The sequence below is a fragment of the Delphinus delphis genome, chromosome 21, assembly GCF_949987515.2.
Source record: "Delphinus delphis chromosome 21, mDelDel1.2, whole genome shotgun sequence".
Lineage (NCBI taxonomy): Eukaryota > Metazoa > Chordata > Mammalia > Artiodactyla > Delphinidae > Delphinus > Delphinus delphis.
Genome location: NC_082703.1, coordinates 2,501,266 through 2,527,708, shown reverse-complemented (window position 1 = coordinate 2,527,708; position 26,443 = coordinate 2,501,266). Strand labels below are relative to the sequence as shown.

General features: G+C 43.3%; 1 protein-coding gene across 2 annotated transcripts; it reads right to left on the bottom strand.

Annotated features, from left to right (window-relative positions):
- Positions 1-11,303: 11,303 nt before the first annotated feature.
- On the bottom strand, positions 11,304-26,000 carry CHRNA6 (cholinergic receptor nicotinic alpha 6 subunit). 2 transcript variants are annotated; one of them, XM_060001094.1, is made up of 6 exons: positions 25,922-26,000; positions 24,112-24,251; positions 15,404-15,448; positions 14,573-14,682; positions 13,493-14,471; positions 11,304-11,435 (listed from the first exon to the last, which is right to left on the bottom strand). In XM_060001094.1, exons 1-6 carry the CDS (start codon positions 25,998-26,000, stop codon positions 11,304-11,306), a joined length of 1,485 nt encoding a protein of 494 aa, XP_059857077.1. The 2 variants fall into 2 exon arrangements, with proteins under 2 accessions (XP_059857077.1, XP_059857078.1); XM_060001095.1 differs by lacking the exon at positions 15,404-15,448.
- Positions 26,001-26,443: the final 443 nt, after the last annotated feature.

The following is a 26,443-nucleotide window of genomic DNA, read 5'->3' as shown; positions in this document are numbered from 1 at the left end:
CTTGGTTTTTTGCTACTGAGTTGTCTGAGTTCCTTGCATATTTTGAAGAGAAACCTCTTAGCGAATATATGGTTTGCAGATATTTTCTCCCATTCTATAGGTTACCTTTTCATGCTGATGTGTTCCTTTGCTGTGCAGTCGTTTCTTAGTTTGATGTAGCCCCACTTGTTTATTGTGCTTTTACTGCCTTTGCTTTTGGTGTCAGATCCAAAGAAACCATCACCAAGACTCTTCCCATTCTGTCTGCATGTGTCTCCCTGCCCTCTGGGAGCACCTCATTCCCCCACCCAGCCCGACTCCCTCTCTGAGACTCATGGGGAGAGGCTGACAGTCTTCTCTCTCGATGATGCCAAATCCTGGATTTTAGCTTGAAATAATTGTTCTCCTTTCCCTGTTCTAAATCCAAGCCTTCTCTGGATTATTTTGTGCGAGACATGTTTCATATAAACTCTTTGCAGCTGGGACTTTTAAAAACCCAATTTAAGTATTTAACCTTTTCACATAAATTGTTTCCACCAATATGTTTAGCCTTATTTATGCCATTTTGTTTGTGTTTTCTGTGTAATGTTTTCTTGTTCTTTCTGCTCCTTTTCAGCCTTGACTGAATTTGTCTGTTTCTTCTTCTCTAATGATTTGAAAGGTATGCACTCTTTTCTACTAATTTATTAATAAACACATACAAATTTCTTTTACCAGTGTTGAGAATTAACACCTGTCCCCTATCCTCTAAACAAAACAGGATGGTAAATCACCTTCACTTCCCCTCTTTCTTTATCACCTTTTATATTTTCTCTAAATCATCCAGAATTTAGCTCCAGATTATTAATTTTTATATTATGTGTCTCTTTCTTCTGAATAATGTCTTGACAATACATTTTGTCCACAACCATATTCTAAACAATTAATCGTTTTATTCATTTCTTGGTTTACCGGGTTTTTTTTTTTTTTTGCGGTACGTGGGCCTCTCACTGTTGTGGCCTCTCCCGTTGCGGGGCACAGGCTCCGGACGCGCAGGCTCAGCGGCCATGGATCACGGGCCCAGCCGCTCCGCGGCATGTGGGATCTTCCCAGACCGGGGCACGAAGCCGTGTCCCCTGCATTGGCAGGCGGACTCTCAGCCACTGCGTCGCCAGGGAAGCCCTACCAGTTTTTTTTATTCCTAAATTTTCCAATTTTTTTTATCCTGTTTTTCTCTTTTGCTGATGCATTTCATTATTTCAGAGGAATCCATCTCTAAGCCATTCTTTTAGAAAGTTTTGAGTGTGGTGAACTTTCTGAATCGCTGCATTTCTGCAATTGTAGTTCATTCTGCCCTCACAGAATAGGTTGGCTGGGCCTGGAATTCTGAGTTCAAAATCATTTTCCCTCAGAACTTTGAAGACATTATTCTACAATTGCCCCCATTATAGAAGAGAACTATGGTGAGGGATGATTCTTATTCTCATTGCTACAGATTCCTGTTTTTTCCTTAAACTTCTTAAGCTTAAGCTTCTCTCTTCATCTTTGGACTTTAGAAATGTCACCTGTATGCTGTATGTGTCTAAGTGTAAGACTTTCTCTCTCCTTGTCTTGGCACGAGGTGACTGTCTTTCTTCAACTCATGCAAATTTTCTTGTCCTCTTTCATTATTTCCTTCCATTCTTCCTCCCCTTTCTTTCTTTTTTTTTTTTTTTTTTTTTTTTTTTTTGCGGTACACGGGCCTCTCACTGTTGTGGCCTCTCCCGTTGCGGAGCACAGGCTCCGGACGCGCAGACTCAGCGGCCATGGTTCACGGGCCCAGCCGCTCCACGGCATGTGGGATCTTCCCGGACCGGGGCACGAACCTGCGTCCCCTGCATCGTCAGGCAGACTCTCAACCACTGCGCCACCAGGGAAGTCCCTCCCCTTTCTTTTTGATTCCTAACAGAAGGGTTTTAATATTCCTAGATGTCTTCCATATTTATTAACTTATTAACTTTTCTCTCATACTTCGTATTTCTTTAACTCTTTCCATTGTCAGTTTGATGTTACAGCGGACTAATTTGCTTTTCAGTTATTGTTTAGTCTTCTATTCAGCCCACCTACCCAGGTGGGGGATTGGTTTGTCTGTGGATAAATCATGTATTTGATTTCCAACAACTCTAATTCTTCTTTTTGGATGTCATATCCTCTGGAATATATATTAGGGGAATAGTTACTTTAAAGTCTTCTTTTAAGGACTTCTCTGGTGGCACAGTGGCTAAGAGTCCACCTGCCAATGCAGCTGACACAGGTTCAAGCCCTGGTCCAGGAAGATCCCACATGCCGCAGAGCAACTAAGCCCATGCGCCACAACTACTGAGCCCATGAGCCACAACTACTGAGCCCGAGTGCTGCAACTACTGAAGCCCGTGCACCTAAAGCCCATGCTCTGCAACAAGAGAAGCCAGCGCAATGACCGCACACTGCAACGAAGAGTAGCCCCTATCACCGCAACTAGAGAAAGCCTGCATGCAGCAATGAAGACCCAACACAGCCAAAAAAAAAAAAAGTCTTAAAAAAAAAAAGACTTCTTCTACTATCTGCAATAACAATTTTTCTGTAGTGGTTAATTCTTCTGCTGATTTTTGATGCTTTTTGTGGTCATTTTATTCAAATGTTTGGTGAGTTTTGATATTGTTTACTCTCCTGACAGTGAAAAACATTTCTAATTACAGGAAACCTAGCTTCAGTCAGTTTCCTTTACTGTCTAGTGTCCAAGCAAGCATTTCTCTAGGGTGTGCATGTAGTTCATCTTCTACATTTGGGACACCCCTTCCTTCACAGTAACTGTAAGTGATCTCGGGCACTGCCCTAATTCTCTGATCTGGTGCCCACTTAGTTCTCCATGTGTCAGAATGACCACATCAGTGGGGACAGACTGCAGAGCCCACTGTGAGGGTGGAGAACCACAGCAGCTTGTCCTCCGCCCTTCACTCATCTCCCCATATAGAATCTTAGGGTTATAGTGGGGTTTGCTAGAAAAAAATAATTTCTTTGGTGGTCCCAACTCTCCTGCATGGGACCACAAATTCCACTGCTCTGTTAGGTTTTTCCATAAATCGGATCTCATCTGTCTTACATATTTCAGCCATCCCCACCGATCCAGTCTATGAAGATACCTCAGCCAACTTTCCAGTACTCCTACGGATTCATTTTCGTTTCACATTTCTTCTGAAATATCAGTAGGATTTGGAGGACAAAAAAATAAGAAGAAGAAGAAGAAGGAAATACATCAGCCAGTCACTTATACTAAACCTTTTTTCTAAATCCCAACCCCTATAGACATGTTCAATTGTCGATGGCAAATGGACACTGAAAAATCACCCAGAGTGGGATCACACCATGAGAAGAGTGAGGTCTATTTTAAGGACTGAATGATCTTGACTTTGCAGCCTGGTAGGTGCTGGACATGGGTGGGGACTAGAAAGATGATTCTGCTGGGAATAGAATTGCAAATTTATTGGCCAAAAAAAAGTGAGGCGTGTCTTGAAGGTAATGATCCACGTGTGTTGTCAGACATGGCAGGAGGACCACATCCACTCTCGTGGGGCTCTTCACGCCTGGCTGTTTCAGTCTCCTGGACCTTTGCTGAAGTCTCCAAACTGCCCTTCCTGCTTCCAGGCAGATCTCCATCCTGTTCACACCAACCAGCCCTTCTCCTTCATACCTGTCTCTCCTTCCCTGTGCCCTTGACTCCTCTTCCTGGAAATGCTTCCTTTAATTACCCTCCTGTCTTGTGCAGCTTCCTTTCCTACAAAGTACCCAGATCTGCTCTGTTCTTAGAACAAAGCACAGAACCATAGTGAACAGAAATGATAGAATTTTTTCAAATAGCCTGGACTGTTTTTTAAATTTATCCCATTCAAATCACCCTCAAAAGAAATTCAAAAAAAAAAGAAAAGAAAGGAAATCATATTCATATATTATAGGTGTTTAAATCATATTTAATGTGGTCAATGCATTTGTTTTCAATAGATACCAAATTTTGTTCTATAGAATTGTATTTTTATGTGCTCACATTATGGAACAATGGGGCTCCTCGTATGGTCCACATAGTCATTACTTTTCTGCATATTTTGCTGAATTTTTAAAGGGAGGCAACATGGCAAAGCAGAAGCCAGGGCACTAGGACTCTTGGGTTCTAGACCAGCCATTACCTAGCTGTGTGAACTGTGGGGTCTTCGGTGAGTCACTTGTCCTCTCTGGGCTTTAGTTTCCTTGTCAATAGCAAGAGGTTATGACTCCGGAGGTTATGCTTTTGAAGACCTCTCCTGCCCCCAAATTCTGTACTTTAGAGATTAAATACTGGAACTTTCACAATTTTAAACCACACAACTTGTAACTGTAACTTTGTTCCTTTGGGAAAACATAATCTGCTTTATTGCTGCTTTAGGACAGGATTTGCTGGACTACACTGTGATGAAAATCAAGGATTCCCTGCCTTAAATCCCTGACGGGATTATGGACTCAAAGGGCAAATCAGTGTTCTTCCTTTTATTGAGAACACTGTTGACTTAACTCATTACTTAACTTTGTTTAGCTCATTAGTTTGCTGGGTAAATGGCAGTACTAATCTTGGAAAGATGTATTTCGAGTTGAATTCATTGTTAAATTATGAAAAATGCCACGTGAAACGCTTTCCACGTCAAGCCTCTTTCTGACCAGACACAAATACAGCAAAGGTCAAGCATTTCTATGTGTGCACAAAGCTTAGGCCTCGTCCCAGCTAGACCGGGAGGGATAACGGTCTCAAGTGTGGGGAAGGATAAACGTTTATATAGCAGGATCACCCCAAGGAGTAACTGCAAAACCTAACTTTAAAGCAAAACAATTTTACATTCAAGTGTTTAGCAAGACAAATCTGTGGGCAAAATGATCCAGCTAACTCCAACCAGTGGATATTGGAAGACGCATACAACTTTGCATCCCACATGTGAGTGCGCAGGACGCACATGCGGGCACACACACAGGTGTGGAACACACACATGTGGGCACACACAGGTGAGGGCACACAGAGAGCTGCCCTCAATTGTTCTCACCCTTCAGCTCCCTGCTCACACCCCCTCCTCATGAAGTCCTCACGGAACACGCAGCCCCCTCGGAGCCCCCGTCTCTGAGAGCCTGTGGTGTTTTCAGTCTCTGATATATATGTAGTTTAGAACATAATTGTTCTCTATTGCTTTGTTCTGTGAATTTTATTTCCTCAGCTGTACTGTAGCATATCCACCATTACATCCCCAACAGCATCTAAGAGAGTTGAGTACGTGGTCAAGGCTTAAATCATATTTGTTCGTTGATTAAACCAGTATCACAAAGCTTGGACTGGGTTATTTGTCTAAAATGAGGACAAATTTGTATTCTTGCTCAGTTCCACCCAATATTTCCAGCTCTGTGTGTGTGCATGTGTAATTTTCAGTATGCCCCTTAAAGAACCATTTTCTTACGTTAAAAGAATTCTAAAATACTATGATCACACTTAGAAGAATCAATAACTCCATATTCAAGGTTCCCCAACTATCTCAAGAATAGCCTAAATTAAGAGATAGCTTGTCTAAAGTAGGATTCAATCCATAGTGCTATGCCTCTTAAATCTATTTTAATTTCTTTCTTGTCACTAACTTGTTGAAAGGAGGAGATCAGTCTTCTCCAAGAATGTCTCATTTTCAGGTTGTCTTGTTACTTGCTTCTGGTGTCATTTAGTTTGTCCCCCTGTGTCCTGTATTTCCTGTAAATTGGAAGTTACAGCTATAATCTAGTTCAATATTGTTGGCAGAATACATCGTAGATGGTGATGTGTAGTTTCTATTTACCGTACAAGGGGACATGCTATGGGGCTATCTCACCATTAGTGTTAAGACTAATCCCTGGATTAAGGTGATCTGTCCACCTTAATCCACTTGTAATTTTAGAAGTGTAGCCTGTGGCCATAACACACAGCAAAGTTACAGAGACTCTTACCTGTGACCTTGGTCCTTTTAAAAATGGTCTCTAACTAGCTACATTAGAACACTGTAGTTTCCAAAGAGTAATATCTTTATGCTGGGTTGGATTTTTTTGATTGTGTCATAATTCTTTCTTGGAAGCACCTACTCTTATGTATTAATGTGAATTTGTTTACTTAATAGCCATGGTGACTACCATTTATGTTTAACCTGACATATACTCCTTCTTTGTATTAAGACTTTCTGTTCAGTATGTCAATAAAATAGTAGTGAAAATAAAAGTAATGTTATTTCTTTGGTTCATAGACAATCTTAGTTTTAGGCAAACTAGCCGAGAGCAGCAGTATTTCCACTGGTGTGCGTTGCCACACCCCTCCGGGCAGGCAGAATAGCGGCGGTAGGGCATAGCAGCCTGGCCTGCTGCAGGATTAGACGTGCCCCTGAACACTCCGGGGGCATCTCCGCCAGGCCAGAAGAGCGCAGTATCCACAGGGAGGTCGAAAGGAAGAGTACACGATGTGAAGGTTGACTCAGGCAATCTTCCAAACAGCTCTGTGTGGAAAGCACTATCAACATGCATGTTTACAGATGGAGTCCTCTCCACCTACAAGACTCTATCCTCAGGGGAACATACAGTGGGGAAGGAGCCTTCCTGTTTCTCCAGGAGGATGGGTGCTTCTGCACCAAGGACCCAGTGAGGGTGCAATGTGTGAGGGGGGTGGTGGGCTTGGTGTGTGTGTAATGTGTGTGGTGTATGGTGTGTGTAGAGGGTGTGGAGTGCGTGGTGAGTGTGGTGTGTGCTGGGTGTGGTGTGTGCTGGGTGTGGTGTGTGCTGGGTGTGGTGTGTGGCTGCCCTCAACAGGCCCACAGAGTGTGGGTCTTCACAGGCCTGTGCCCCAAACTGACCACCCCTGAGAGGGTCAGACTTTCCTTTGGGAGTTATGGGTCTCTTGTTTGGGACAATTCTACACTGACCTGCCCCTCACACTGCAGGAGGCTTACATCCCTAGCCCCAGACCCTAAGTGACAGTAGCGCCCCAGTCATTGTGACAACCCAAAATACCCTTTTAGACGTTTCCAAACACCAGCTGGAAATTGTGTGTGTGTGTGTGTGTGTGTGTGTGTGTGTGTGCGCGCACGCGTGTGTGTGTGTGCGTGTGTAAGGGGTACAATAGCAGCTCTGGCTGAAAACTGATGCTGCTGCTGAAGAGTTCAGATGAGAGCTCCCAAGTCAAAAGTGGGGATGGGCGAGGGGAGATGCTCCTGTTCTTATCTCGCTGTGCCCTCACTACACCCAAGAGGCACCCCTAGGCCTCGGGGCAGGTTGGGGCCAGTGGGACAGCCCGTGTAGACCTCTCTAGGCCCTCAGATGGAGCTCCGTGGTCCCGGGGTCCACCTCCTCCCCCCCGACCCCAGCACTTCCCTGCCCCTGACTCTACCCCTCCTGCCTGACCTTGCCGGCCGGAAGGGATCAAGCCCTGGTTTGTTTAGCCAAAGGCTGCCACCTCACGGCCCTGCAGGCAGGAGTTTTTGTTTAGCTGACACCAAGACTTTATTTTCGCTTCTTAATTTAGTTGCCACGTTTTAAAACTTGGAGATTCTACATAAAAAGCTGGATTTTCAGTGTATCTTGAAAAATCAGAAGATCAAGCACCCAAGTCCACATTTGGCATGATGGCAAGGGCCCGGGGCCCAGTGGGGGGCAAATCAGCCTCTGCAGCGAGCAGACCCTGCATGATGGGCCCCTCTTTGGTCAGTCTTTTTATGCTTCAGCAGCTGCTAACGTCCGGCTTTTCTCCTCTGCCCCCTCTCTGCTACCTCAGCCAAGGGAAGCAGGAACAGATGGGGCAGTGAGGGAGAAAAATGCTTCCACCTGACCTGGGACTTACATTCCCAAGAATGTCTGCAGTTCAACTCAGCAATGACTGATCTCGTTCTGAAGACTCACATATAGCCCACAAAAGTTATTTGTATCCCCTACACCGGCTCAAATAAACTTTGGCACTAAGAGTCCTGACCTTCCTAAACTGAGAGAGCATTTGCTGCTTCATCTCTCTAACCTGTTTACATTTAGAAACTTTTTTGCTTCTGATTACTGACAGTGAAAGGTGCTTTCCCTGGCCTTTGGGAGGACATGCGGATGGGAAGGGAGGAGATGGGCCAAATCAGTTGATTTTCTGTCGTTTTTGATTCCCATCTCATGAGAGAGACTAAATCATCCAGGGGCAGAGAAATGGTTTAAGAGTCAGGAGACGTGGGTTTCAGAGTTGAATTTGTTAGCTACGTGATCATGGGCAAGCCACGCTACCTCTTGAGATTAAAAAAAGAGTTGCGCCACATAATCTATGAGTTCCGTTCCATCTCTCAGAGTCATTGATTCTACAGACCTGATACACAAAGACATCTCCATGCTGTGATGCCTCTTTTATTCAAATGCTTATTTCTTTAAAATATATGTTGTTAGTTTGTCACTGCCCCTGAGGATCACCAAGCAACTTCTGGAAAGCTGGGCTGGGAAGGCTGATGTCCGTTCATGCACAAAAGAATATGCTAAGAAGTCAGGATCCTGGCTTCCTGCCCCTGGCTGGGAGCACTTTCCTCTCATCTTCCTGTTCTGCAGTTCTTAAAGTCTTATTTTTATATCTGATAAGGGGTTAATATCCAGTATATATAGAACACCTACAATTCAATAACAAGAAAACAAATAACCCAATCTTAAAAAGGGCAAAGGACTTGAATACACATTTCTCCAAAGAAGATATACAAGTGGCCAATAAGTACATGAAAAGATGCTCACCGTCACTCATCGTTAGGGAAAAGCAAATCAAAACCACAAGATATTATCTTACACCCATTAGGATGGCTACCATCAAAAAACTAACACGTGTTGATGAGGGTGTGGAGAAGATGAAGCCCCTGCTCACTGTTAGCGAGAAGTAAAATGGTGCAGCTGCGGTGGGAAACAGTGTGACAGGTTCTCAAAAAAAGTAAAAAGTTATTACTTAATGAGTTCAGAGTTTCAGTTTTGCAAGATGCAAAGAGTTCCGGGGCTGGATGGTGCTGATGACTGTGAACAATGCGAATATACTTAATACCACCGAACCGTACACTTAAAAAGGGTTACGATGGTACATTTTGTTATGCGTATTTACCACCATGAACACTTTTAAACAATGACTGGAAATAGTGATCTGGCTTAATAGAAAAAAAAGTATCAAGAAACAAGCAACCCTCTGTAAAGACAGATAAAATAGAGGTGCTACAATCACATGACATGAAGAGAGTAAAAATACTTTAAAACAGAGTAACTTGTGCCTGGGGTACTACAGTCGGCCTTAAGCTCCAGGATGAGGTAGATAGGAAGAATTAGCACATGGTAATGAGACAGGTTGGGATCTGGGGCCTGGGACCCTTTGTTGCAGGGCTTTCACCTGGACAAACGTCTCCTTGAGCAAAAAAATACAAAGAAACTATAAGGGAGTAAAAATAACTGCGTATATGTGCAGTTGGGCAAATTATGGACAACAAGATACAAAAAGACCCAAAAAAAACCCAACTGCCACTTCCGATGAGTTGGGAGCAAAAGCAGGGTGTCGGGAGCAAAAGCAGGGTACTGTGCATGCCCCCTGCTCTCAACACCACCTAAGGGGTGGGCAGACCACCTACACCCCCCTTCCTGTCCAACCCCTGGACACACCCCTACCCTCGCCCCATATAAGGAACTAGCTTGCCCCCCTCGGTGAGTAAGCAAGGGAAGTTGTTACTTGTTTTCGTTCCTTTTGCTCCTGCCGCCTCGGGAGCCCCAATAAAGCCTTGCCTGAGTTTCTTGTCTGGCCTCTTATCAATTTCTATTGATTAAGGGAAGGCCAAGAACCCTGGTTAGTATCAGTAATAGAAGTTGTAGGGTATCAACACAATGGAGGTTATGCAACCACAAAAATTATACTTCAAGACTGCGTAACATCTCGGAGAAATGCTGCTGACATGATATTGAGAAAAGAGCAAAATACAGAACCGAAAGGTAAAACTGAGGTGTCAAATTATGTGTGCATTTAGACAAGGACTAGAATGGAAAAGGCAAAGTGAAATTAGTTCCTGTGTTAGCGTAGATTTTTTTTCTACTTTAAAATGCATCTTTAAAACTGTTACTATAAGTGTATACAAAAAATAAGAAGATAATAAACGAGGGTTGAATAAAACAGAATACCCAAGGTTCTCCCTCTCAGAAAAGGAATTGCTCTAAAAGGTACAAGATCACCATTTCCTACAGAAGAAACACTTTTATTTTCAATCTCAGTTACAAAGAGCAAATGGAAACTGCTGATGAGAAGAGACACCTTTTGGACCCACGGCAAAGGTTGCTTCAGGTCTGTCCGGCCAGACCACGTCATGCTTTATTTTCGTTGCTCTGGTTACATTTCCCACATGATACCTGGTCCTGGAGATCTCTGTGTTTATGACTCTTCCTACAAAGCTCCAAGTGCATGGACAGAACCTATTTCTGTGACTGTGGCAATGTCACCACTCAAGTCTCTTGCCAGATGAATGATAATTAAATATGGGGGGTGGGGGAGGGAAAGACTGGGAGTTTGGGGTTAGCAGATGCAAACTAGTAAATATAGGATGGATAAACAACAAGGTCCTACTGTGTGGCACAGGGAACTATATTCAGTATCCTGTGATAAACCAAAATGGAAAGAATATGAAGAAGAATGCATATATATGCATAACTGAGTCACTTGTCTGTACAGCAGAAATTAACACAACATTGTAAATCAACTCTACTTCAATAAGATTTTTTAGAAGGGGAGTAAATACAGCCTGTTGGTTAGACTGACTACCTGCTGTTACTTTTTTACTAAATAATGTATCAAATAATGCTGCAGTGTGTGCTCTACATCACAGAGATGTGCAGGAGAAAGCAAGCATACACGAGTTCACAGGTGCTGCAGAGGTCAGCATGTCCAAGCTCCAGAGTTTCACGTCTGGCAGGTGTCATTATACTGAGAAGCCCATAAACTGGAGAAGCAAAAGAAGCTCTTAGCATGGCTTGACTTTGATTCCACGGTTTGCTGTTCTGTGGGTCAGTCACGTCCCCGGAAGCCAAACGTGTACAGACAAGAGAAGCCTGCAGGTGCTGCCAGCTCTGGGCTCCAGTGTCAGATCCCAGACACTGGGATCATAAAGTACTCCTCTGTGCCCCAAGGGAGGGCATCCAGGCTCCTGGTTGGCAATAAAGTCCTCTTTTTCCATCTAGATGGGGACTTGGTGCGAAGCTTTCTATCCCTTTCCTTGTGGTGGGGGAAACATGGAACAAACACAGTGTCTTGTAAGTTTCTGAAGATAAAGGGAAAATCCATCTTACGAATGTCCTGTGTTCCCCAGGAGTGGCTGGAGAAACAGCCCTGCAGTTCCAAACACGCAGATGATTATAAACACCCACAGGAACACCCTGTCCACTACCATGGCCACGTATTTCCAGTCGTCCTCTACCTGAAAGACAAAAGTCAAGCAGCTGTAAAAAAAAATCAAAACCATGGGAGATAAGCTTTGTCTCATAAATAAGCTGCTTCCTTTTCACAGAAGATTTCCTGGCAATTTTAAAGCAAATATCCCCGTGATCCTGGTTAACCCGTGTCTCCTCTGTAGCACATAGGGAACTTCCGTTTGTCTGCAGAGGGTGGGTGCGTGCGCTCCATCAGTCCTGGGACAGCGGGCTGCAGAGTGAGCAGGCTTATGTGGGCACACAGGACCTCTCCTGACTGCAGGCAGCACCCCAGAAAGAGCTGCTCGGAGAGCTCCACTTCTGCGTTGACTGGAAAAAAAAATGCATAACCTAACAGTTGAGAATTATGTTTTATTCAGTGGATTTTCTGAGGAATTCAAGCCCGGGAGGCAGCCTCTCAGATCGCTCTGAGGGACTGCCCTGAAGAGGTAAGGGGAAAAAAAGTCAGGGCATAGAGGAAGTTTTGCAACAAAGACCAGGTAGCCGGAACATCAAAAGATTAGTTGTAGAGCATTTTGTTGCATTTGACTGCAACAGTAATCCTTTGATGTTCTGACCACCTGGATTTTGTGGCAAAACCTCCTATATATCCTGGTTCCCCCCTATCCAATCTCCTGAGGTAAACCATAATGGAAAAGAATACCCCAAAAATGTATATATGTGTATAACTGAGTCACTTTGCTAGGCAGCAGAAATTAGTACAACATTGTAAATCAACTATACTTCAATTTTAAAAACGTTTAAAAAAAGATTACTGTTAATTAAAGAAAACCAGACATCTCAAGTTAAGGAATTTAGTGCTTTTCTATGTATGGGAAGAGGCAAGAGTCTGGGTTCACGGAAATCATTCCTTTGATATGCAACTTAGCTCTCTAGGGCCAGCATCCTTCTTTCCTCCACCCTGAATCCCCTCAGGGTGCACAGCTGGGGGTGACTGCAGTGGTTGATGGCTTGACGGGTGCAACGTCCTTCGTTTATTAATAGGACAGGTGACATTTCTCATCCACTCTTGTCATGGACACCACGGGACAGTCTGACTCCTTGGCAAGTCTGGGAAATGGGTTTGAGGCAGGGGGTGTAGGATGTGCGATGTGATGGGCCCCCCCCCATCAGGAATAGGTGACCCTCTAGAACTCGGGATCACGCTGGTCAGGGAGAGCTCGTTACATCTCTCATGTCCTTCCTGTTCCCGACCTCCAAGAGCCCTACCTGGTGGTGATCAATTCAGCAGCAACTGTCCCCTAGTTTGACGAAGGTGTCACAACAGAGGGGAGTCCTAGGCTCACCTGGCCCCGATGTACCCCCTCCCCGACCTGTGTGACATGCAGCCCATGTCCGCCTCAGCACCAATGGGTGGACTTCAGGCCTGCAATGTCCTTGCATTAGGAGATAAGGATGATGGCTACTGCCATCAGGTCAGACCCAGACCCCTGGCGGCAGGAGTTTTCAGAGGCCCCCCAGCTAGTCATCCTGATGGTATGGAAAATTGGCATAAAGTTCTTGAGCTCTCTCTCTCTGGAGGATGAGGAGGTCCGAGCTGCTATAGTTAGACTCTGGGCCACAGAAGCGGACTGTGTTGATGCTAAAAATAACCCTGAGGTTCATTCAATCAGCACCTGGATCCCCGTCAAGTGGAGTAAGTGGGATTGGAGCTGCCGGAGGCTCACACCACCTTCCTCCCAGGCTCCCAGACTGTGACCAGCCCTGCAGGCTTTCCTCCTGCCCCTCAGCCGGCTTTTCCCTCTCCCACCCTTCCTTACGCAGGGGCTCTCAGTTTAATAAACCAAGGTTGCCCTGAGTGTTTATTTTAACCAGATTTTACTTGAGTTGACATTTCTGGAGGCAGAGATTTGCTCTGAGGCTACACCTTACCCCACCCCCTCCGCAGGGCGGTTCACCCATAACTGCATCATCACAGGACTGGCTTTTAGGGCACCACTCCCTGACCGTCTTGCAAACAGAACTCACATTGAAGATCTGACATGTCTATGCAGGGCCCCCAGGTCTGCTGCGGGTGAACAGGCTAGAAGACCCATACATTTACCTCCTTTATTTCATTTTGGTTCTTCATGTTTTCTGCTATGAATTGAACACTATCAATTACATCTTCGACTTCAGGTGAGGGCTCCAAATTTTCAGTCGTCCGTTGTAAAGGCTGATGACTTAACCGTCTCTTGCTGGTGGCGATCTCCCTGGACTTACGACAGTGGCAGCATTCTTTAAGAAGTTTGGGCTCTCTGCGACGATCGAACTTGACTTTGGCTGGCCTGCCAGAGAAGCCTTCGGGGTTTTTGTCATATCTTGTCCCCTTCCTCTTGTCCAGAGGCCTCCTCATCATCAGGATCTGGGGTAAGAGCCGGAGGAAGACTGCCTTCACCCACGTGGGCATGGTATGTGTGGTCGGGGTGCGGTAGTGGGTGTTCAACACAAACACCGTCACCACGATGGACAAGGTGATGAAGATCATGGTGAACAGCAGGTACTTGCCCACCAAGGGGATCACGAGAGACGTAGATGGGATGGTTTCTGTGATCACCAGCAAAAACACTGTCAGGGAAAGCAGAACTGAAATGCAAAGCGTCACTTTTTCACCACAGTCAGAAGGAAGGTAGAAAACCAACACAGTTAGAAATGAAACAAAGAGACAGGGGATGATCAGATTAATGGTGTAAAACATCGGCAATCTTCTAATGTAAAAAGAATAGGTTATGTCTGTGTATATCTCTTCACAACAGTTGTATTTTATGTCATGCTTGTAGCCAGAAGCATCGACAATTTCCCATTCACTGTTTTCCCAAAATTCATCCATGTCCACTTTAGAGCCAATGATTAGAAGATCAATTTCAGCTTTGTCATAGGTCCAGGAACCAAATTTCAGGGAACAGTTTTGATGATCGAAAGGGGAAAAAGTGATATCCATAGGACAGGAGCTCTTAAAAATAGCTGGTGGAGTCCAGGTTATCATGCCATCATATTTAAGAAGAGCTTTTGTCTTGCCTTTGACTTGGAAGTTGCCGACAGCACTGCAAAGTAAACCAGACACCATTAGTAACACCCTCTGTGCTTTGGGTCAGCCTGTACCAAAGGCAACTTTGGAAAGACACTGGCTGTCAGATGCCCATACTTGTTGTAGAGAACAATGTCAGGCTTCCAGATCTTCTCCGCAGGAACGCGAAGAGTCTCAATGCCATCGTATTCCACTGGGTCCCAGCGCAATTTATAATCATTCCACATCTAAAGGGAATAGAAGTCAGTTTTTAAAAATTCTCGACTTTCTTCCAATGTTAATTCTATGTTGGTTCAACAACTTTTTGAAAATTTTCTTATTTAAAGAGTTGGTTTCCTACCAAAAGTTGGAAGATTAAATCCATGGGGAACAAGGTAGCTGAGCTGATTTGGGGTAAATATAGATATTAGATAAGTATCTATTGATTATTAATTAGCTAGCCAAGTTTACAGGCTCAGCTTCCATATTCCATGGACTATGTTCCATCTCTAGTAGCAATCCATTTCTAGTATTAAAAAGATAATTCAAGTGTATGATGATGGGTTTGTTACAAAATCTGCATAAAAGATTGAGACAGGAAGGAAGAACAAGATGGTATGACTGATAAAACCAGACGGTGGGAATCTAACCCAGAGCAGGATCAAAGAGTGGTCAAGAATCTGGCTCTGGAGCTCGAGATTCAGACAAAAATAGGAGACTTGAGAGCAGAAACCACCGAAGCAGAGTCAGAGAGAACTCTGTCACTAAGTTCTGCAGCATGAAGCCTCCACCCAGCCAGCCGTTACCAGATTGAACTTTGGGCTTTGGAGCTAGTTAATATTTTATGCTCTATCATAAGCTGGAGATGCAAAGAGGAAGTGCTAGTGGATTTTATCCATTTGACGTTGTTAAACTGACACACAAGTGTGACACAATTCCAAGAGAAGAACGTGTGACATAGACACGTACGTGACGTAGCCACAGATTGGTTTCCATGATCTGGTTTACTTCATCCTGGGAAGAAGAAACAATATTTTTTAGCCTCAAATGTACTTGCTAATAGAAGTGAATCTTAGAGCAAAAATTACAACTAAAAATAGCCAATCTGAGTTATTCATGCTAACGGAGGGAAAAAAAGCAGACTGAAAAGGCAATTTATAAAAGGCCCAAAATACAATATTTCCACACTGGTCCCAACCCTGTTGACTTTGAAATGTGGCTTTATGACTGTCTTTCAAATCTGATTGAAGTCCCACTTCTGTGAAGCCTTTCTGACCACTGCAGCCCATAAACATTTCTGATCCCATAAAAGGAAAGAAGGGAGAGAAGAGAGAGTGGGAGGGAGGGAGGGGAAGTCCTGCAGATGGCGATGGGTATCATTGCTTTTGCTATCTTCTTCCTCAGCTGTGCCCCAGCACCCTCTAGGTCCTGAGTCCTGAGCCCCACTGCCCCTCAAGGTGTCAGCCTCAGCTCACCATGGAGTTCTCCAGCTGGAACCTGCCACTCCCCAGAGCACTGCTCCCACACACACCACTGCCGATTGCTTCAATCATTCATTAACAAGTATTTATTGAGTGCCTACTGTGCGCTCTATAAATGCTGGGGCTACAGAAGTAATCAGGATGGAAAATATCCCTACCTACATGTGCCTAAGCTATTAGCTGGGGAGACAGAAAATCAATAATACATACATGGTATAATGTAAGATAGTGATAAGTCCCATGCAAAAAAATAAAGAGGGATTGAGTGGTGTGTGTGTCTGCACACACACGCACACACGTCTCTTTTAGACAGGATGATCCAGAAAGGTTTGTCTTAGGAGGTGGTTTAAGCAGGTACCTAAATGACCTGCAAAGAGTCCTGGGTCTCTTGAATAAAAGCATTCCAGGATGACATGCCAAATATAATATGTTCCTAATCAGCTACCACCTCTCAGTGGAGCAGCTACTGAAGACACGTCCAGAACCTTCAGCAGTCTCAGAGCGCAACACTTGGAGGCTATTGATGGTCACACAGTGGCCGGCAGTGGGTTCCCAAAACTTACCAACCTTGTTTCCCCAGACACATGAGCACCTTCGAGAGTAAACACCTCACACTGGCTGAGGAAGCTGTGGCCAGGGCTGGACACCAGCCCACTCTGGTTTGCTGCTCTGCAGTTCTCCATGCCCCCCAGAAAACGCTACCTGGAGACCTCACCAGCTTCCTCCTTCAAAGGGATTTGTGTCAAGTCATGATAAGCCCCAGGGTTTTAAAAGGTCAACAAAAGGAGTTACATTCATGGTTTTCTATTGGTCAGGGCAAGCAAAGAAATGGACTATTACTTATCCATGACTTTACAATTACCCAAGTCTAAGGACAGTGTCTTCTGCTCATACCTTGTGACCAGCAGATTCAAGCAGGGGCCATGTCAATAAATCCATTGGCTGTCAGTCAGGAATGGACTAGCTCTAGCAGTCCAGAAATGTCTTGGAGGTAACAGTCATAAGCATCTTCCAACAACTGCTTCCTCTCTGTCCACTAATACACTGTTTAAAGAACTAGTGCACACTATGAACTAGAACGTTGTATTCTGAGAATTAAAATCATTTGGCAATATCATCCCAACAGTATTCCTGCCTCCCCATCTATACTTCCACAGCCTGGTGAACCTCCATGTGGTGTGGACCTGCTTCATGGTGGATGGACACCCTCAGAGGTGTCAGCCAAGTTTATGGGTCAGGACCGGGTCTGGAAAGTCGCATTCTCCATCCAATGCCAGATTGCACCTATGGTCATGGGAACTGCTATCAGACAGCCCAGCTGAAGGAGACCAGAGACCCACAGTACAACCCCACGTTCCTGGGACCATCACCCTGCGTCCCCTTCTTGGGAAAATAAAGTAGTTGACACCTGGTTCAATTAAAGGATTGGAGTTACAATCTCAAATGGCCTAGATTCTGGAGAGCAGCAACAGACTCAGAGACTGAGATCAGAAAGGCCAGGTGGGCTACATTTTCAAAGCCTTCATGTTTGTCATGTCAGATATGCCAGGCCATCGAAAACACTGGGCAGGGCCTTTGTCCTGGCCCCATGAGGGGGACAGTGGAACTACACTTACTCTGAAGATCATCCTCTCATTAGACTTTGTGGCCAAGTTCATTCTATGCAGCAGCAAACACCCTTCCATGTAGAGCTCTCTGGTGCTCTAAGGCCAAGCCTGAGGCCCAAACAGCAGCAGACGGCCTACAGTCTTCTAGAAGGGAGTTGGTAATTGTGCATCTGGGCTGTACTGCATCACAGTCACTCCCAGACCTCACCATGGCTCAGTGACAACAATGAATATGGCCCATAGGGACTTCTGGTGCCCCACATGAGGACAAGTAGACTCTAATACACCAATAAGAATTGCTATATTAATACTGGACAAAGCAGATGCAGAGGAAAAAAATTACTAAAGACAAAGAGGGACATTACATAATGAAAGAAGGATCAATCCACCAGGAAGACACAATGATCCTGACCATATATGCACCAAACAGCAGAGTCTCAAATTATATGGAACAAAAACTGATAGAGCTGAAAGAAAAAACAGACAAATCCCCAATTACAGTTAGAGACTTCAATATCCCTCTCTCAGCGACCAACAGAACTCAGTAAACTCAACAGAATCAGCAAAAATAGGGAAAATCTGAGCAACATAATCAACCAGCAGAATTTAATTGACACATAGAGATACTCCACTCAAACACACCAGAATACACATTTTTTCAAGCATGCATATAATATTAACCAATGCAGAGCATATCCTTATCATAGGCTATGAAACAAACCTCAACAAATTTAAAAGAATTGGAATCATAGTGTGTTTCTGACCATAATGGAATCAAACTAGAAATCAATAACCAAAAGACAACAGGAAAATCTCTAAACCCATGGAAACTGAACTGCTAAATAATCCATGGGTCAAAGAGAATGTCTCAAAGGAAATTCTTTAAAACGCATGGAGCTGAATGGGAACAAAAATACAATATATCAAAATATGAGGGACATAGCTAATAAAAGTGCTGAGAAGAAAATTTATAGCTAAATGCTTACGTTAGAAATGAGAAAAACTCTCAAGTCAATAACACAAGTTTCTACCTCAAGAAATTAGGAAAACAAGCACAAAATAAACCCAAAGCAAGTACAAGGAAGGAAAAATAAAGATAAAACAGAAATCAATAAAGTTGAAAAGGAAAACAATAAAGAATATCAATGAAACAAAAGGCTGATTCTTTGGGGGAAAAATAACAAAATTGATAAACCTTTAGCCAGACTGACAAAAATAAAAAGAGAGAAGACACAAACCACCAATATCAGGAATGAAACAGGAGCTATCATTACAGATCCTATAGCCATTAAAAAGTTAGATAATACCATGAGCAACTTTAATTTTATCATAAATTTGTCAATTTAAAAGAAATAGGCCCATTCCTCAAAAACCACAAACACAAACTAACTAACAAGGACCTACTGTATAGCACAGGGAAATATACTTAATATTTTGTAATAAACAATAAGGGAAAAGAATCTGAAAAGTGATATAAATAGACAGTCTGAATACCCTATAGCCATTTAAGAATTGAGTTTATAATTAAAAAGCTGCTGGAAAAGAAATCTCCAGGCCCAGTAGGTTTCCCTGAAGAATTCTACCAAATATGTAAAGAAAAATCAATACCAACTTTCCACAATTTCTTCCAGAAAATAGAAGAGGAGGAAACAACTCCAAATCCTTTATGTGAAGCTAATATTATCCTGACACAAACCCAAAGACATTATGAAAAAAGAAAATGACAGATCAATATCTTTCATGAACTTAGATGCAAAAATCATTAACAAAATATTAGCAAACTGAATCCAACAATGTATAAAAAGTTATACACCATGACTAAGTGGGATACAAGACTGGTTCAACATTCAAAACTTAATCAATGTAATTTACCATATCAACAAACTAAAGAAGAAAAACCATGTGATCATATCAATTGATGGAGAAAAAGTTTTTTGTTTTTTTTGTTTGTTTGTTTTTGTTTTGGCGGTACGCGGGCCTCTCACTCTTGTGGCCTCTCCCGTTGTGGAGCACAGGCTCCGGACGCGCAGGCCCAGCGGCCATGGCTCACGGGCCCAGCCGCTCCACGGCATGTGGGATCTTCCCGGACCAGGGCACGAACCCGTGTCCCCTGCATCGGCAGGCGGACTCTCAACCACTGCGCCACCAGGGAAGCCCAAGAAAAAGTTTTTGACAAAACTCAACATCAATTCATGATTAAAAACTCTGTGAAACTAGGAATAAAGGGAAATTTCCTCAACTTGATAAGAGCATCTACAAAACAGCTTACACCTAACTTTATACCAAATGGTGAAAGACTGAATGCTTTTTCCTTAAGACTGGGAAAAGGACAAGGATGTCTGTTGTCGCCACTCTTACTCAGCATAGTACTGGAAGTTCTAGCCACTGAAATGAAGCAAGAAAAAGGGGGAAAAGGCATAGACTGGAAAGGAAGAAATAAAACTATCTCTATTTGCAGATTATAAGGTTGCCTACAAAGAAAATCCCATGGAATCTATAAAAATGCTGAAACTAAGTGAGTTCAGCAAGATCTTAGGATACAAGATCAATATACAAAAGTCTTAAAATTCTATATACTAACAATGAGCATGGAGAAACCAAAATTAAAAGCATAATAGGGCTTCCCTGGTGGCGCAGTGGTTGAGAATCTGCCTGCTAATGCAGGGGACACGGGTTCGAGCCCTGGTCTGAGAAGATCCCACATGCCGCGGAGCAACTAGGCCCGTGAGCCACAACTACTGAGCCTGCGCGTCTGGAGCCTGTGCTCCACAACAAGAGAGGCCGCGATAGTGAGAGGTCCGTGCACCACGATGAAGAGTGGCGCCCGCTTGCCACAACTAGAGAAAGCCCTCGCACAGAAACGAAGACCCAACACAGCCAAAAATAAATAAATAAACAAATGTGGGGTTTAAAAAAAAAAAAGCATAATACTATTTTCAGTCACTCCCAGATAAAACAAAATACTTACGTATACATGTAACAATACATGTATGGGATCTGTGTACTGAAAATTGCAAAATCCTGAAGGAAGAAGAGCTAAATAAATGGAGAAACATCCCGCATTCATGGACTGGAAGACTCAACAGAGTAAAGATGTCACTTCTCCCCAAACTTATCTGCAGGTTTAATGCAGTTCCTATCAAAATCAGGGCAATGCTTTTTGTGGACATAGGCAGCTTATTCTAGGCATAGGCCACAGAATAGCTAGGACAATCTTGACAAAGAAGAACAAAGTGGCAGGAATCACTCTAGCCAATATTAAGTCTTACTCTACAGCTACAGTCATCAAGAGAGTGCAGTGTTGGTGGAGGGATAGTCACACTGATCAATGAAACAGAATAGAGGACCTAGAAATAGACCCACACAAATATGTTCAACTGATTTTTCACAAAGGTGCAAAACCAATTCAGTGGGGAAAGGATTGCCTTTTCAACAAATAGTGCTGGAGCAATTGGACACCCACAGGTCTAAAAAAAAAAATCTAGGTCTCATATCTTATATAAAAATTACCTCAAAATGGATCACAGTCTTAAACATAAGACATAAATAAAACTTTTAGAAAAACATAGGAGAAAACCTATAGGATCTGGGATAAGGCAAAGAATTACTAGGCTTGATGCCAAAAGCATGACATATAAAAGGAAAAATTGATAAATTGGACCGCATCAAAATTAAAAACCTCATGTGAAAGCCCATGTGAAGAGGAAGAAAAGATAAGCTACAAACTGGGCTAAAATATTTGCAAACCACAAAACTGGCAAAGCACTTGCATCTAGAATATAGCCAGAACTCTCAACACTAAATAGTAAAAACAAACAATCCAACTGGAAAATGGGCTTAAGGACGTGAGCAAACATTTCACCTTAGAGGATATGCAGATTGCAGATAAGCACATGAAAAGAGGTTTTATATCATTAATCATTAGGGAAATGCAAATTAAAACCACAATGAGATATCGTTTCATACCTAATATAACTCAAATAAAAAACAGTGACAATACCAAATACTGGCAAAGCTGTAGGTAAACTGGTCCCTCACATATTGCTGGTGGGAATGTAAAAGGGTACAGCCATTCTGGAAAGCATTTTGGCAGTTTCTTTTAAAACTAACACACAACTACCACATGACCCAGGAATTGCACCCCTGGGCATTTATCCCAGAGAAATAACGATTAATGTTCACCCAAAAACCTGTACACAAATGTTCATAGCAGCTTTATTTGTAAAAGACCAAAACTGGAACCAGCCCAAATGTTCTTCAACCAATGAAAGGTCAATCAAAGTGTGCTCCATCAATACCATGGAATACTACTCACAGTAAGAAGAAATGACTCACCAAACTTATTGTGGCAACCACTGCGTGATGTATGCATGAAGTCAAACCACTATTCTGCACACCTTACTTATACAGTGTTGTATGTCAAATATATCTCAATAAAACTGGAAGAAAAAAATGAAGAAATGAACTATTGATACAAGCAACAACTTGGATGAATCTCTAAAGAATTATGCTGAGTGGAAAAGCCAGTCCACAAGGTTACATACTGTGTGATTCCATTTATGTATAGCTTTCCTGAAATGACAAAATTTTAGCAATGAAAGATACAGTAGTTGTTGCCATTGGTCAAAGAAAGTATACAAGGGCTCTATTATTTCTTACTGCAAGTGAATCTATGATTATTTCAATAAATAAAATTTCAGTTAAAAAACTACATTTCTCAAGACTCTCTTGCAGCTAGTGGTGGTCAATGAGCTAGGAAGCAGAAGCTGTCAGTAGGACTTCTAATAAAACTCCTTAAGGAAGTCACAGATGTCTGGTATGTGCCCCTTTCTCTCTTGCTCCTGCTTCTTGCCAAGAATGTGAATATGATGAGTGAAAATCAGCAGTTATCCTGGACCACAAGGCAACACTGAGGGAAGAAATCACATGCTAAGGATGGTGACATAGAAAGATAGAAGGAACCTTGGTCCCTGTCACAGTTTATGCTTTTAGCATCATAGCTCATGTGATTAACATCCTCAGGAGTTGTGCAGTGCACAACCTGGGCAACCAAACACCGTGATGCAACCACTACCACGAAGCCACCTGGTATTAACCTGGGCTGTTAATCTTTAGATTTCTATTACATAAGAAAGAAATAAACTTGTTTTATATAAGCTGAGAGAGCATGTGTGTGTTTTTCAATCTCTGATAGCGGCCAAATGCAAATACCAAAATCTGTATTTAGCAATCCTCCACCCACCATCTTCAGAACAATGTCCTGAAAGGGTGTATAGATCATGGATTTGAAGTGATGATGTATCACAAACTTTAGGGGTCACTCAGTCCAGTTCTCCATTCATAACAGCCCGATTCATACCAAGTGTGGCTTCCAGCCTGGTAGGAGACCAGTAACCAGTGCTAAGCTATTTGAGGGGAGAGGGGAGGCGGGATCAGAATAGGTACTAAATAAATGTTTATTAAAGGAATTAGTGGGCCCATTTAAGTGAGATAAAATGTCTGGCTTACTTTTTTTTAAACCAGTATTTATCAGCATATACACACTTCCAGCTTGGGCCAGAAGCTAGAGGATCAGGTCAGGGTCAGCCCAGTCCACTGGGAAACACGGACCGGAGAAACATGGTGAGCCCGGACTTCATATCCATAACTGAGGTCTTCCCCCAGGTGCACCTGGAGCCACCACTGTTTCTCCAGGCAAAGCTGAGAGGAAGGAGGCACCCCCTGCCTCCGTCCAGGGTCTGGGCTGCTCCCTCGGTCTGTGCACCATTGTCTCAGAGATGCTCGGGACGTCCCTTACCCCTTACGTCCTGAGCCTGCCTATTCCTGGAACTTGGTCCAAGTCCAGTGCCTCAGACCAGCCTGCGCCCTGCCATGCCTTGAAGCCCAGAACCCTGTCCTCTGTTAGGGTATCGGGTCCCACACCTCCTCTCTCAGCAACTAGGGTGTGAAGATTATTCAAAAGAAAGAACTCTAGTCCTCTTTGCCCCTTAAACAGGGTAGCAATAAATTAAACTAAGATCTCCAAATTCCCATCAGATTTTCAGGGCTGGATGGAACCCTATGTGAAACAAGGTGAATTTTCTCTTTCTTCTATAACAAAGGAGACTTAAAGCAATTCTTCTTATACGGAGTCAAAAGAGCATGAGCTTTGGGGTTGAACAGTGCTGATTGAACCGCAGTGCCACCATCTGTAACTGTATGACGTTGGGAAAGTTTCTTATCTGAGATTTCCTCTCCCCAGCTGTAAAATGCAGATGACAGCCACTAAGTGTGGACTCTGGTGCGTAATAGGTGCACAATGAAGTTAGCTCCCTTTGTATTCCCCCTTCAAATGCCCCTGCGCTTCTTTGTTTCATAAACTGGTTCTGAGAGCATTTCCAGAAAAACATCGCCTTAAGGAGAATAATGACAGCAACCCTGGGAAGAGTGGATCCCTCCCAACGGGCTGGCTTTGAAGGGCAGCACTCTGTAGATTTTTGCCTGTTTGTGTTCAAAAATCCCTTTATTTACCCAGTGCAGTGAGTGGGAATTGCTTGGATCCTTCAGAGTTGGGGCCTCTGAGGCCTCGTGGTGCCCACCCTGCACTTACCACGTCGGCCAGCTGTGTGATGGCCACTTCAAAATGCACAGTGACTGGGTCAGAAACGTTTTCCACGGGCCTGATGAACTGGTTATAATGAGCAAACAGTTTGTGAAAGAGCCTCTCCTCGGACGCACAGCCTGCACAGCCTGCTCATCCTGCGGCACCATACAGAGAGAGGGGTTAGAGAAGCAGAAAGGATGCTGGCTGGTGGGGAGGTTCCAGGGGCTTCCATCCGGGAAGGCGGGTGCAGGACACCAGCTTCCCCCAGCACCACTGCACCTGCCCCTCCTGGCCATGCTACTCCCCTTCACCACCGAGATGAAAAGAGTAATACCGGCATCTCAGGACTAGTGCGCTAGCAAACAAAACGATGTTGGTAAGAGCACTTCGAAAGTCTATGGCAGCACAGTGTAAAGGGATAGGTAGACACAGGCTTGAGCTGTTCAGTTGTGTCACTGAACAGAACTCTCCGTCTTACTGATCCGGTAATTAAAGAGAAGTCCTGCCCTTTCTTGTCAAAATACCGATCTGACTGGTCTCTGTTTCTACAACCAGCAGGGTGTGTAGCTGGGCAACCTTCTTCAATCAAACTTAAATAACTAGTAATTTCATTAAGGTCTTAAGCCCTCCTCCTTTTTAAAATCAACTTTGAATTTCAGTTCTTGGAGATGTGTGAGAGTGCAAAGTTTTTAAGGAAAATTTACTTAAAATATTTTTTATAGAATCCCCAAAGTTCTTAAACAATAGCACTTTCAGTCATTAAATTTAGACAATAATGTAACGCATGTCTCTTTGTATTTTCCCAAGAATGCACTAAATGTAGGTTACTTGCTTTCATTTGACATAATTCATCTCATTAAGGCCCCCTCTATATTTTTCCTTATAGAATTCAAATTTGATACCTGAAATACTATTCTATAAATTTCCCAAAGGGATTTATACCCTGAAAGAAAAAGAATTTAAGGGGCTGAACAACTCATTAGGCAAAAACAAAGGAAAAGACAGCTGTTATATTACTAAATAAAAAGTGTTGTTTGACGGATGCATTTGGAAACACTGAGATTTCAGCAGGAAAGGGCAATTTTAGACGTAAAACATCATTGTCTGCCATCCTAATTAATAAAGATAGAAATATTGCTACATAAAACAGATAATTAAAAAAATCCTCCTGTTACCCATTTTCCTCCTTTGAGGTTTTTCTTTTCCTTTGAGACATTTCAGATAAACCCTCCTTGAGTCTTGACAAGCAAGTCCCTGCAAAGCCGACAGCACGTGGAAATGTGGCTTTGTGGACATGGACAGAGCAGCAGCTGTCCGTTTCTAAGCCTTAACTTTGAAAATGAATGATCTTACTCTTAGGACACATTTCCCAAAATGAAGATGATTACCTACAAAATGGAAGGGTTCACAGACTGAGGAATAGTATCAGCTAATAAACCACAGTTTTGAAAAAATATTAAATACAGGTAAAGAAGTTGAATACATCCATAGTGGAGATGGAGAGAAAACTGTACCATTGTTATTTTTGCCTATTTTTCTTTGGGAAAATAAAACAAAACATGGTTTACAATGTTTCCTTGTCCTCCCCATCCCATCCCCCCGAAATCTCATTTTACATGTTAAGCCAGCCAACTAAAAATGAATAGATTAATTAGCAGTTATAAGAGGAGCAATTCCTGTGCAGACACTCTACATATTGATCCATAGCATATCTCATCTCTGCTCAGTCAAGCACAACTAGAAAAGGAGGAAAATAAAACCAGGAAATACATGTAGCTAAAAAGGGAATATGAGAACAAGCAGAAATAAAACCTACCTCTGAAGCAAAGTGTGAATACATACCACCAGAGACACAGCCCAAAGTGAAGGAATCCCTGTCCCTCGCGGGGCAGCATGTTTAAAACACACTCTGATTTCTTTTTCTAGTCAAAGGATTGTGGAAAACAAAGAGCTATCAGGCAGCCACTCACACCGGACCTTTAAATCACCAGAGTCCCCTGCAGTCCAAGTGTCTTCTGTGAAATGAAAACCTTCATAAACATAACATGGTCGTTCCCAATATCAGAGACTAAGGTCAACCAAAAGGGCAGATAAAAAGGACTCAATCTGATGTCAGATGAGTCAGCCCATTTCCTGACACCCTACATCTCTTCTCGTGCAGGAACGAGAGAAGCAGGATGGGGGTGTTGGGCAGACAGCACCGGGAGGGGACAGAAAACTGTGATGTGCTTAGTGTATCTTTGTAGTGCATCTTTTCCCAGCCCCGGTCCTGAGGGGAACAAACACACGTCTCCTGAGCTCCAGCTGTAGGTAAAGCACCTGCCAGGTCCCGACCAGT

Excerpts from the sequence above, each read along its gene's own strand:
- CHRNA6 (XM_060001094.1), bottom strand. The coding sequence starts at position 26,000 with ATGCTGCCCCGCGAGGGACAGGGATTCCTTCACTTTGGGCTGTGTCTC. Across the intron at positions 14,683-15,403 it reads CCAATCTGTGGCTACGTCAC|ATGTGGAATGATTATAAATT; the intron begins GTACGTGTCTAT and ends TATTCCCTTTAG. Across the intron at positions 11,436-13,492 it reads ACCAAAATGAAATAAAGGAG|GTAGAGGACGACTGGAAATA; the intron begins GTAAATGTATGG and ends TTTGTCTTTCAG.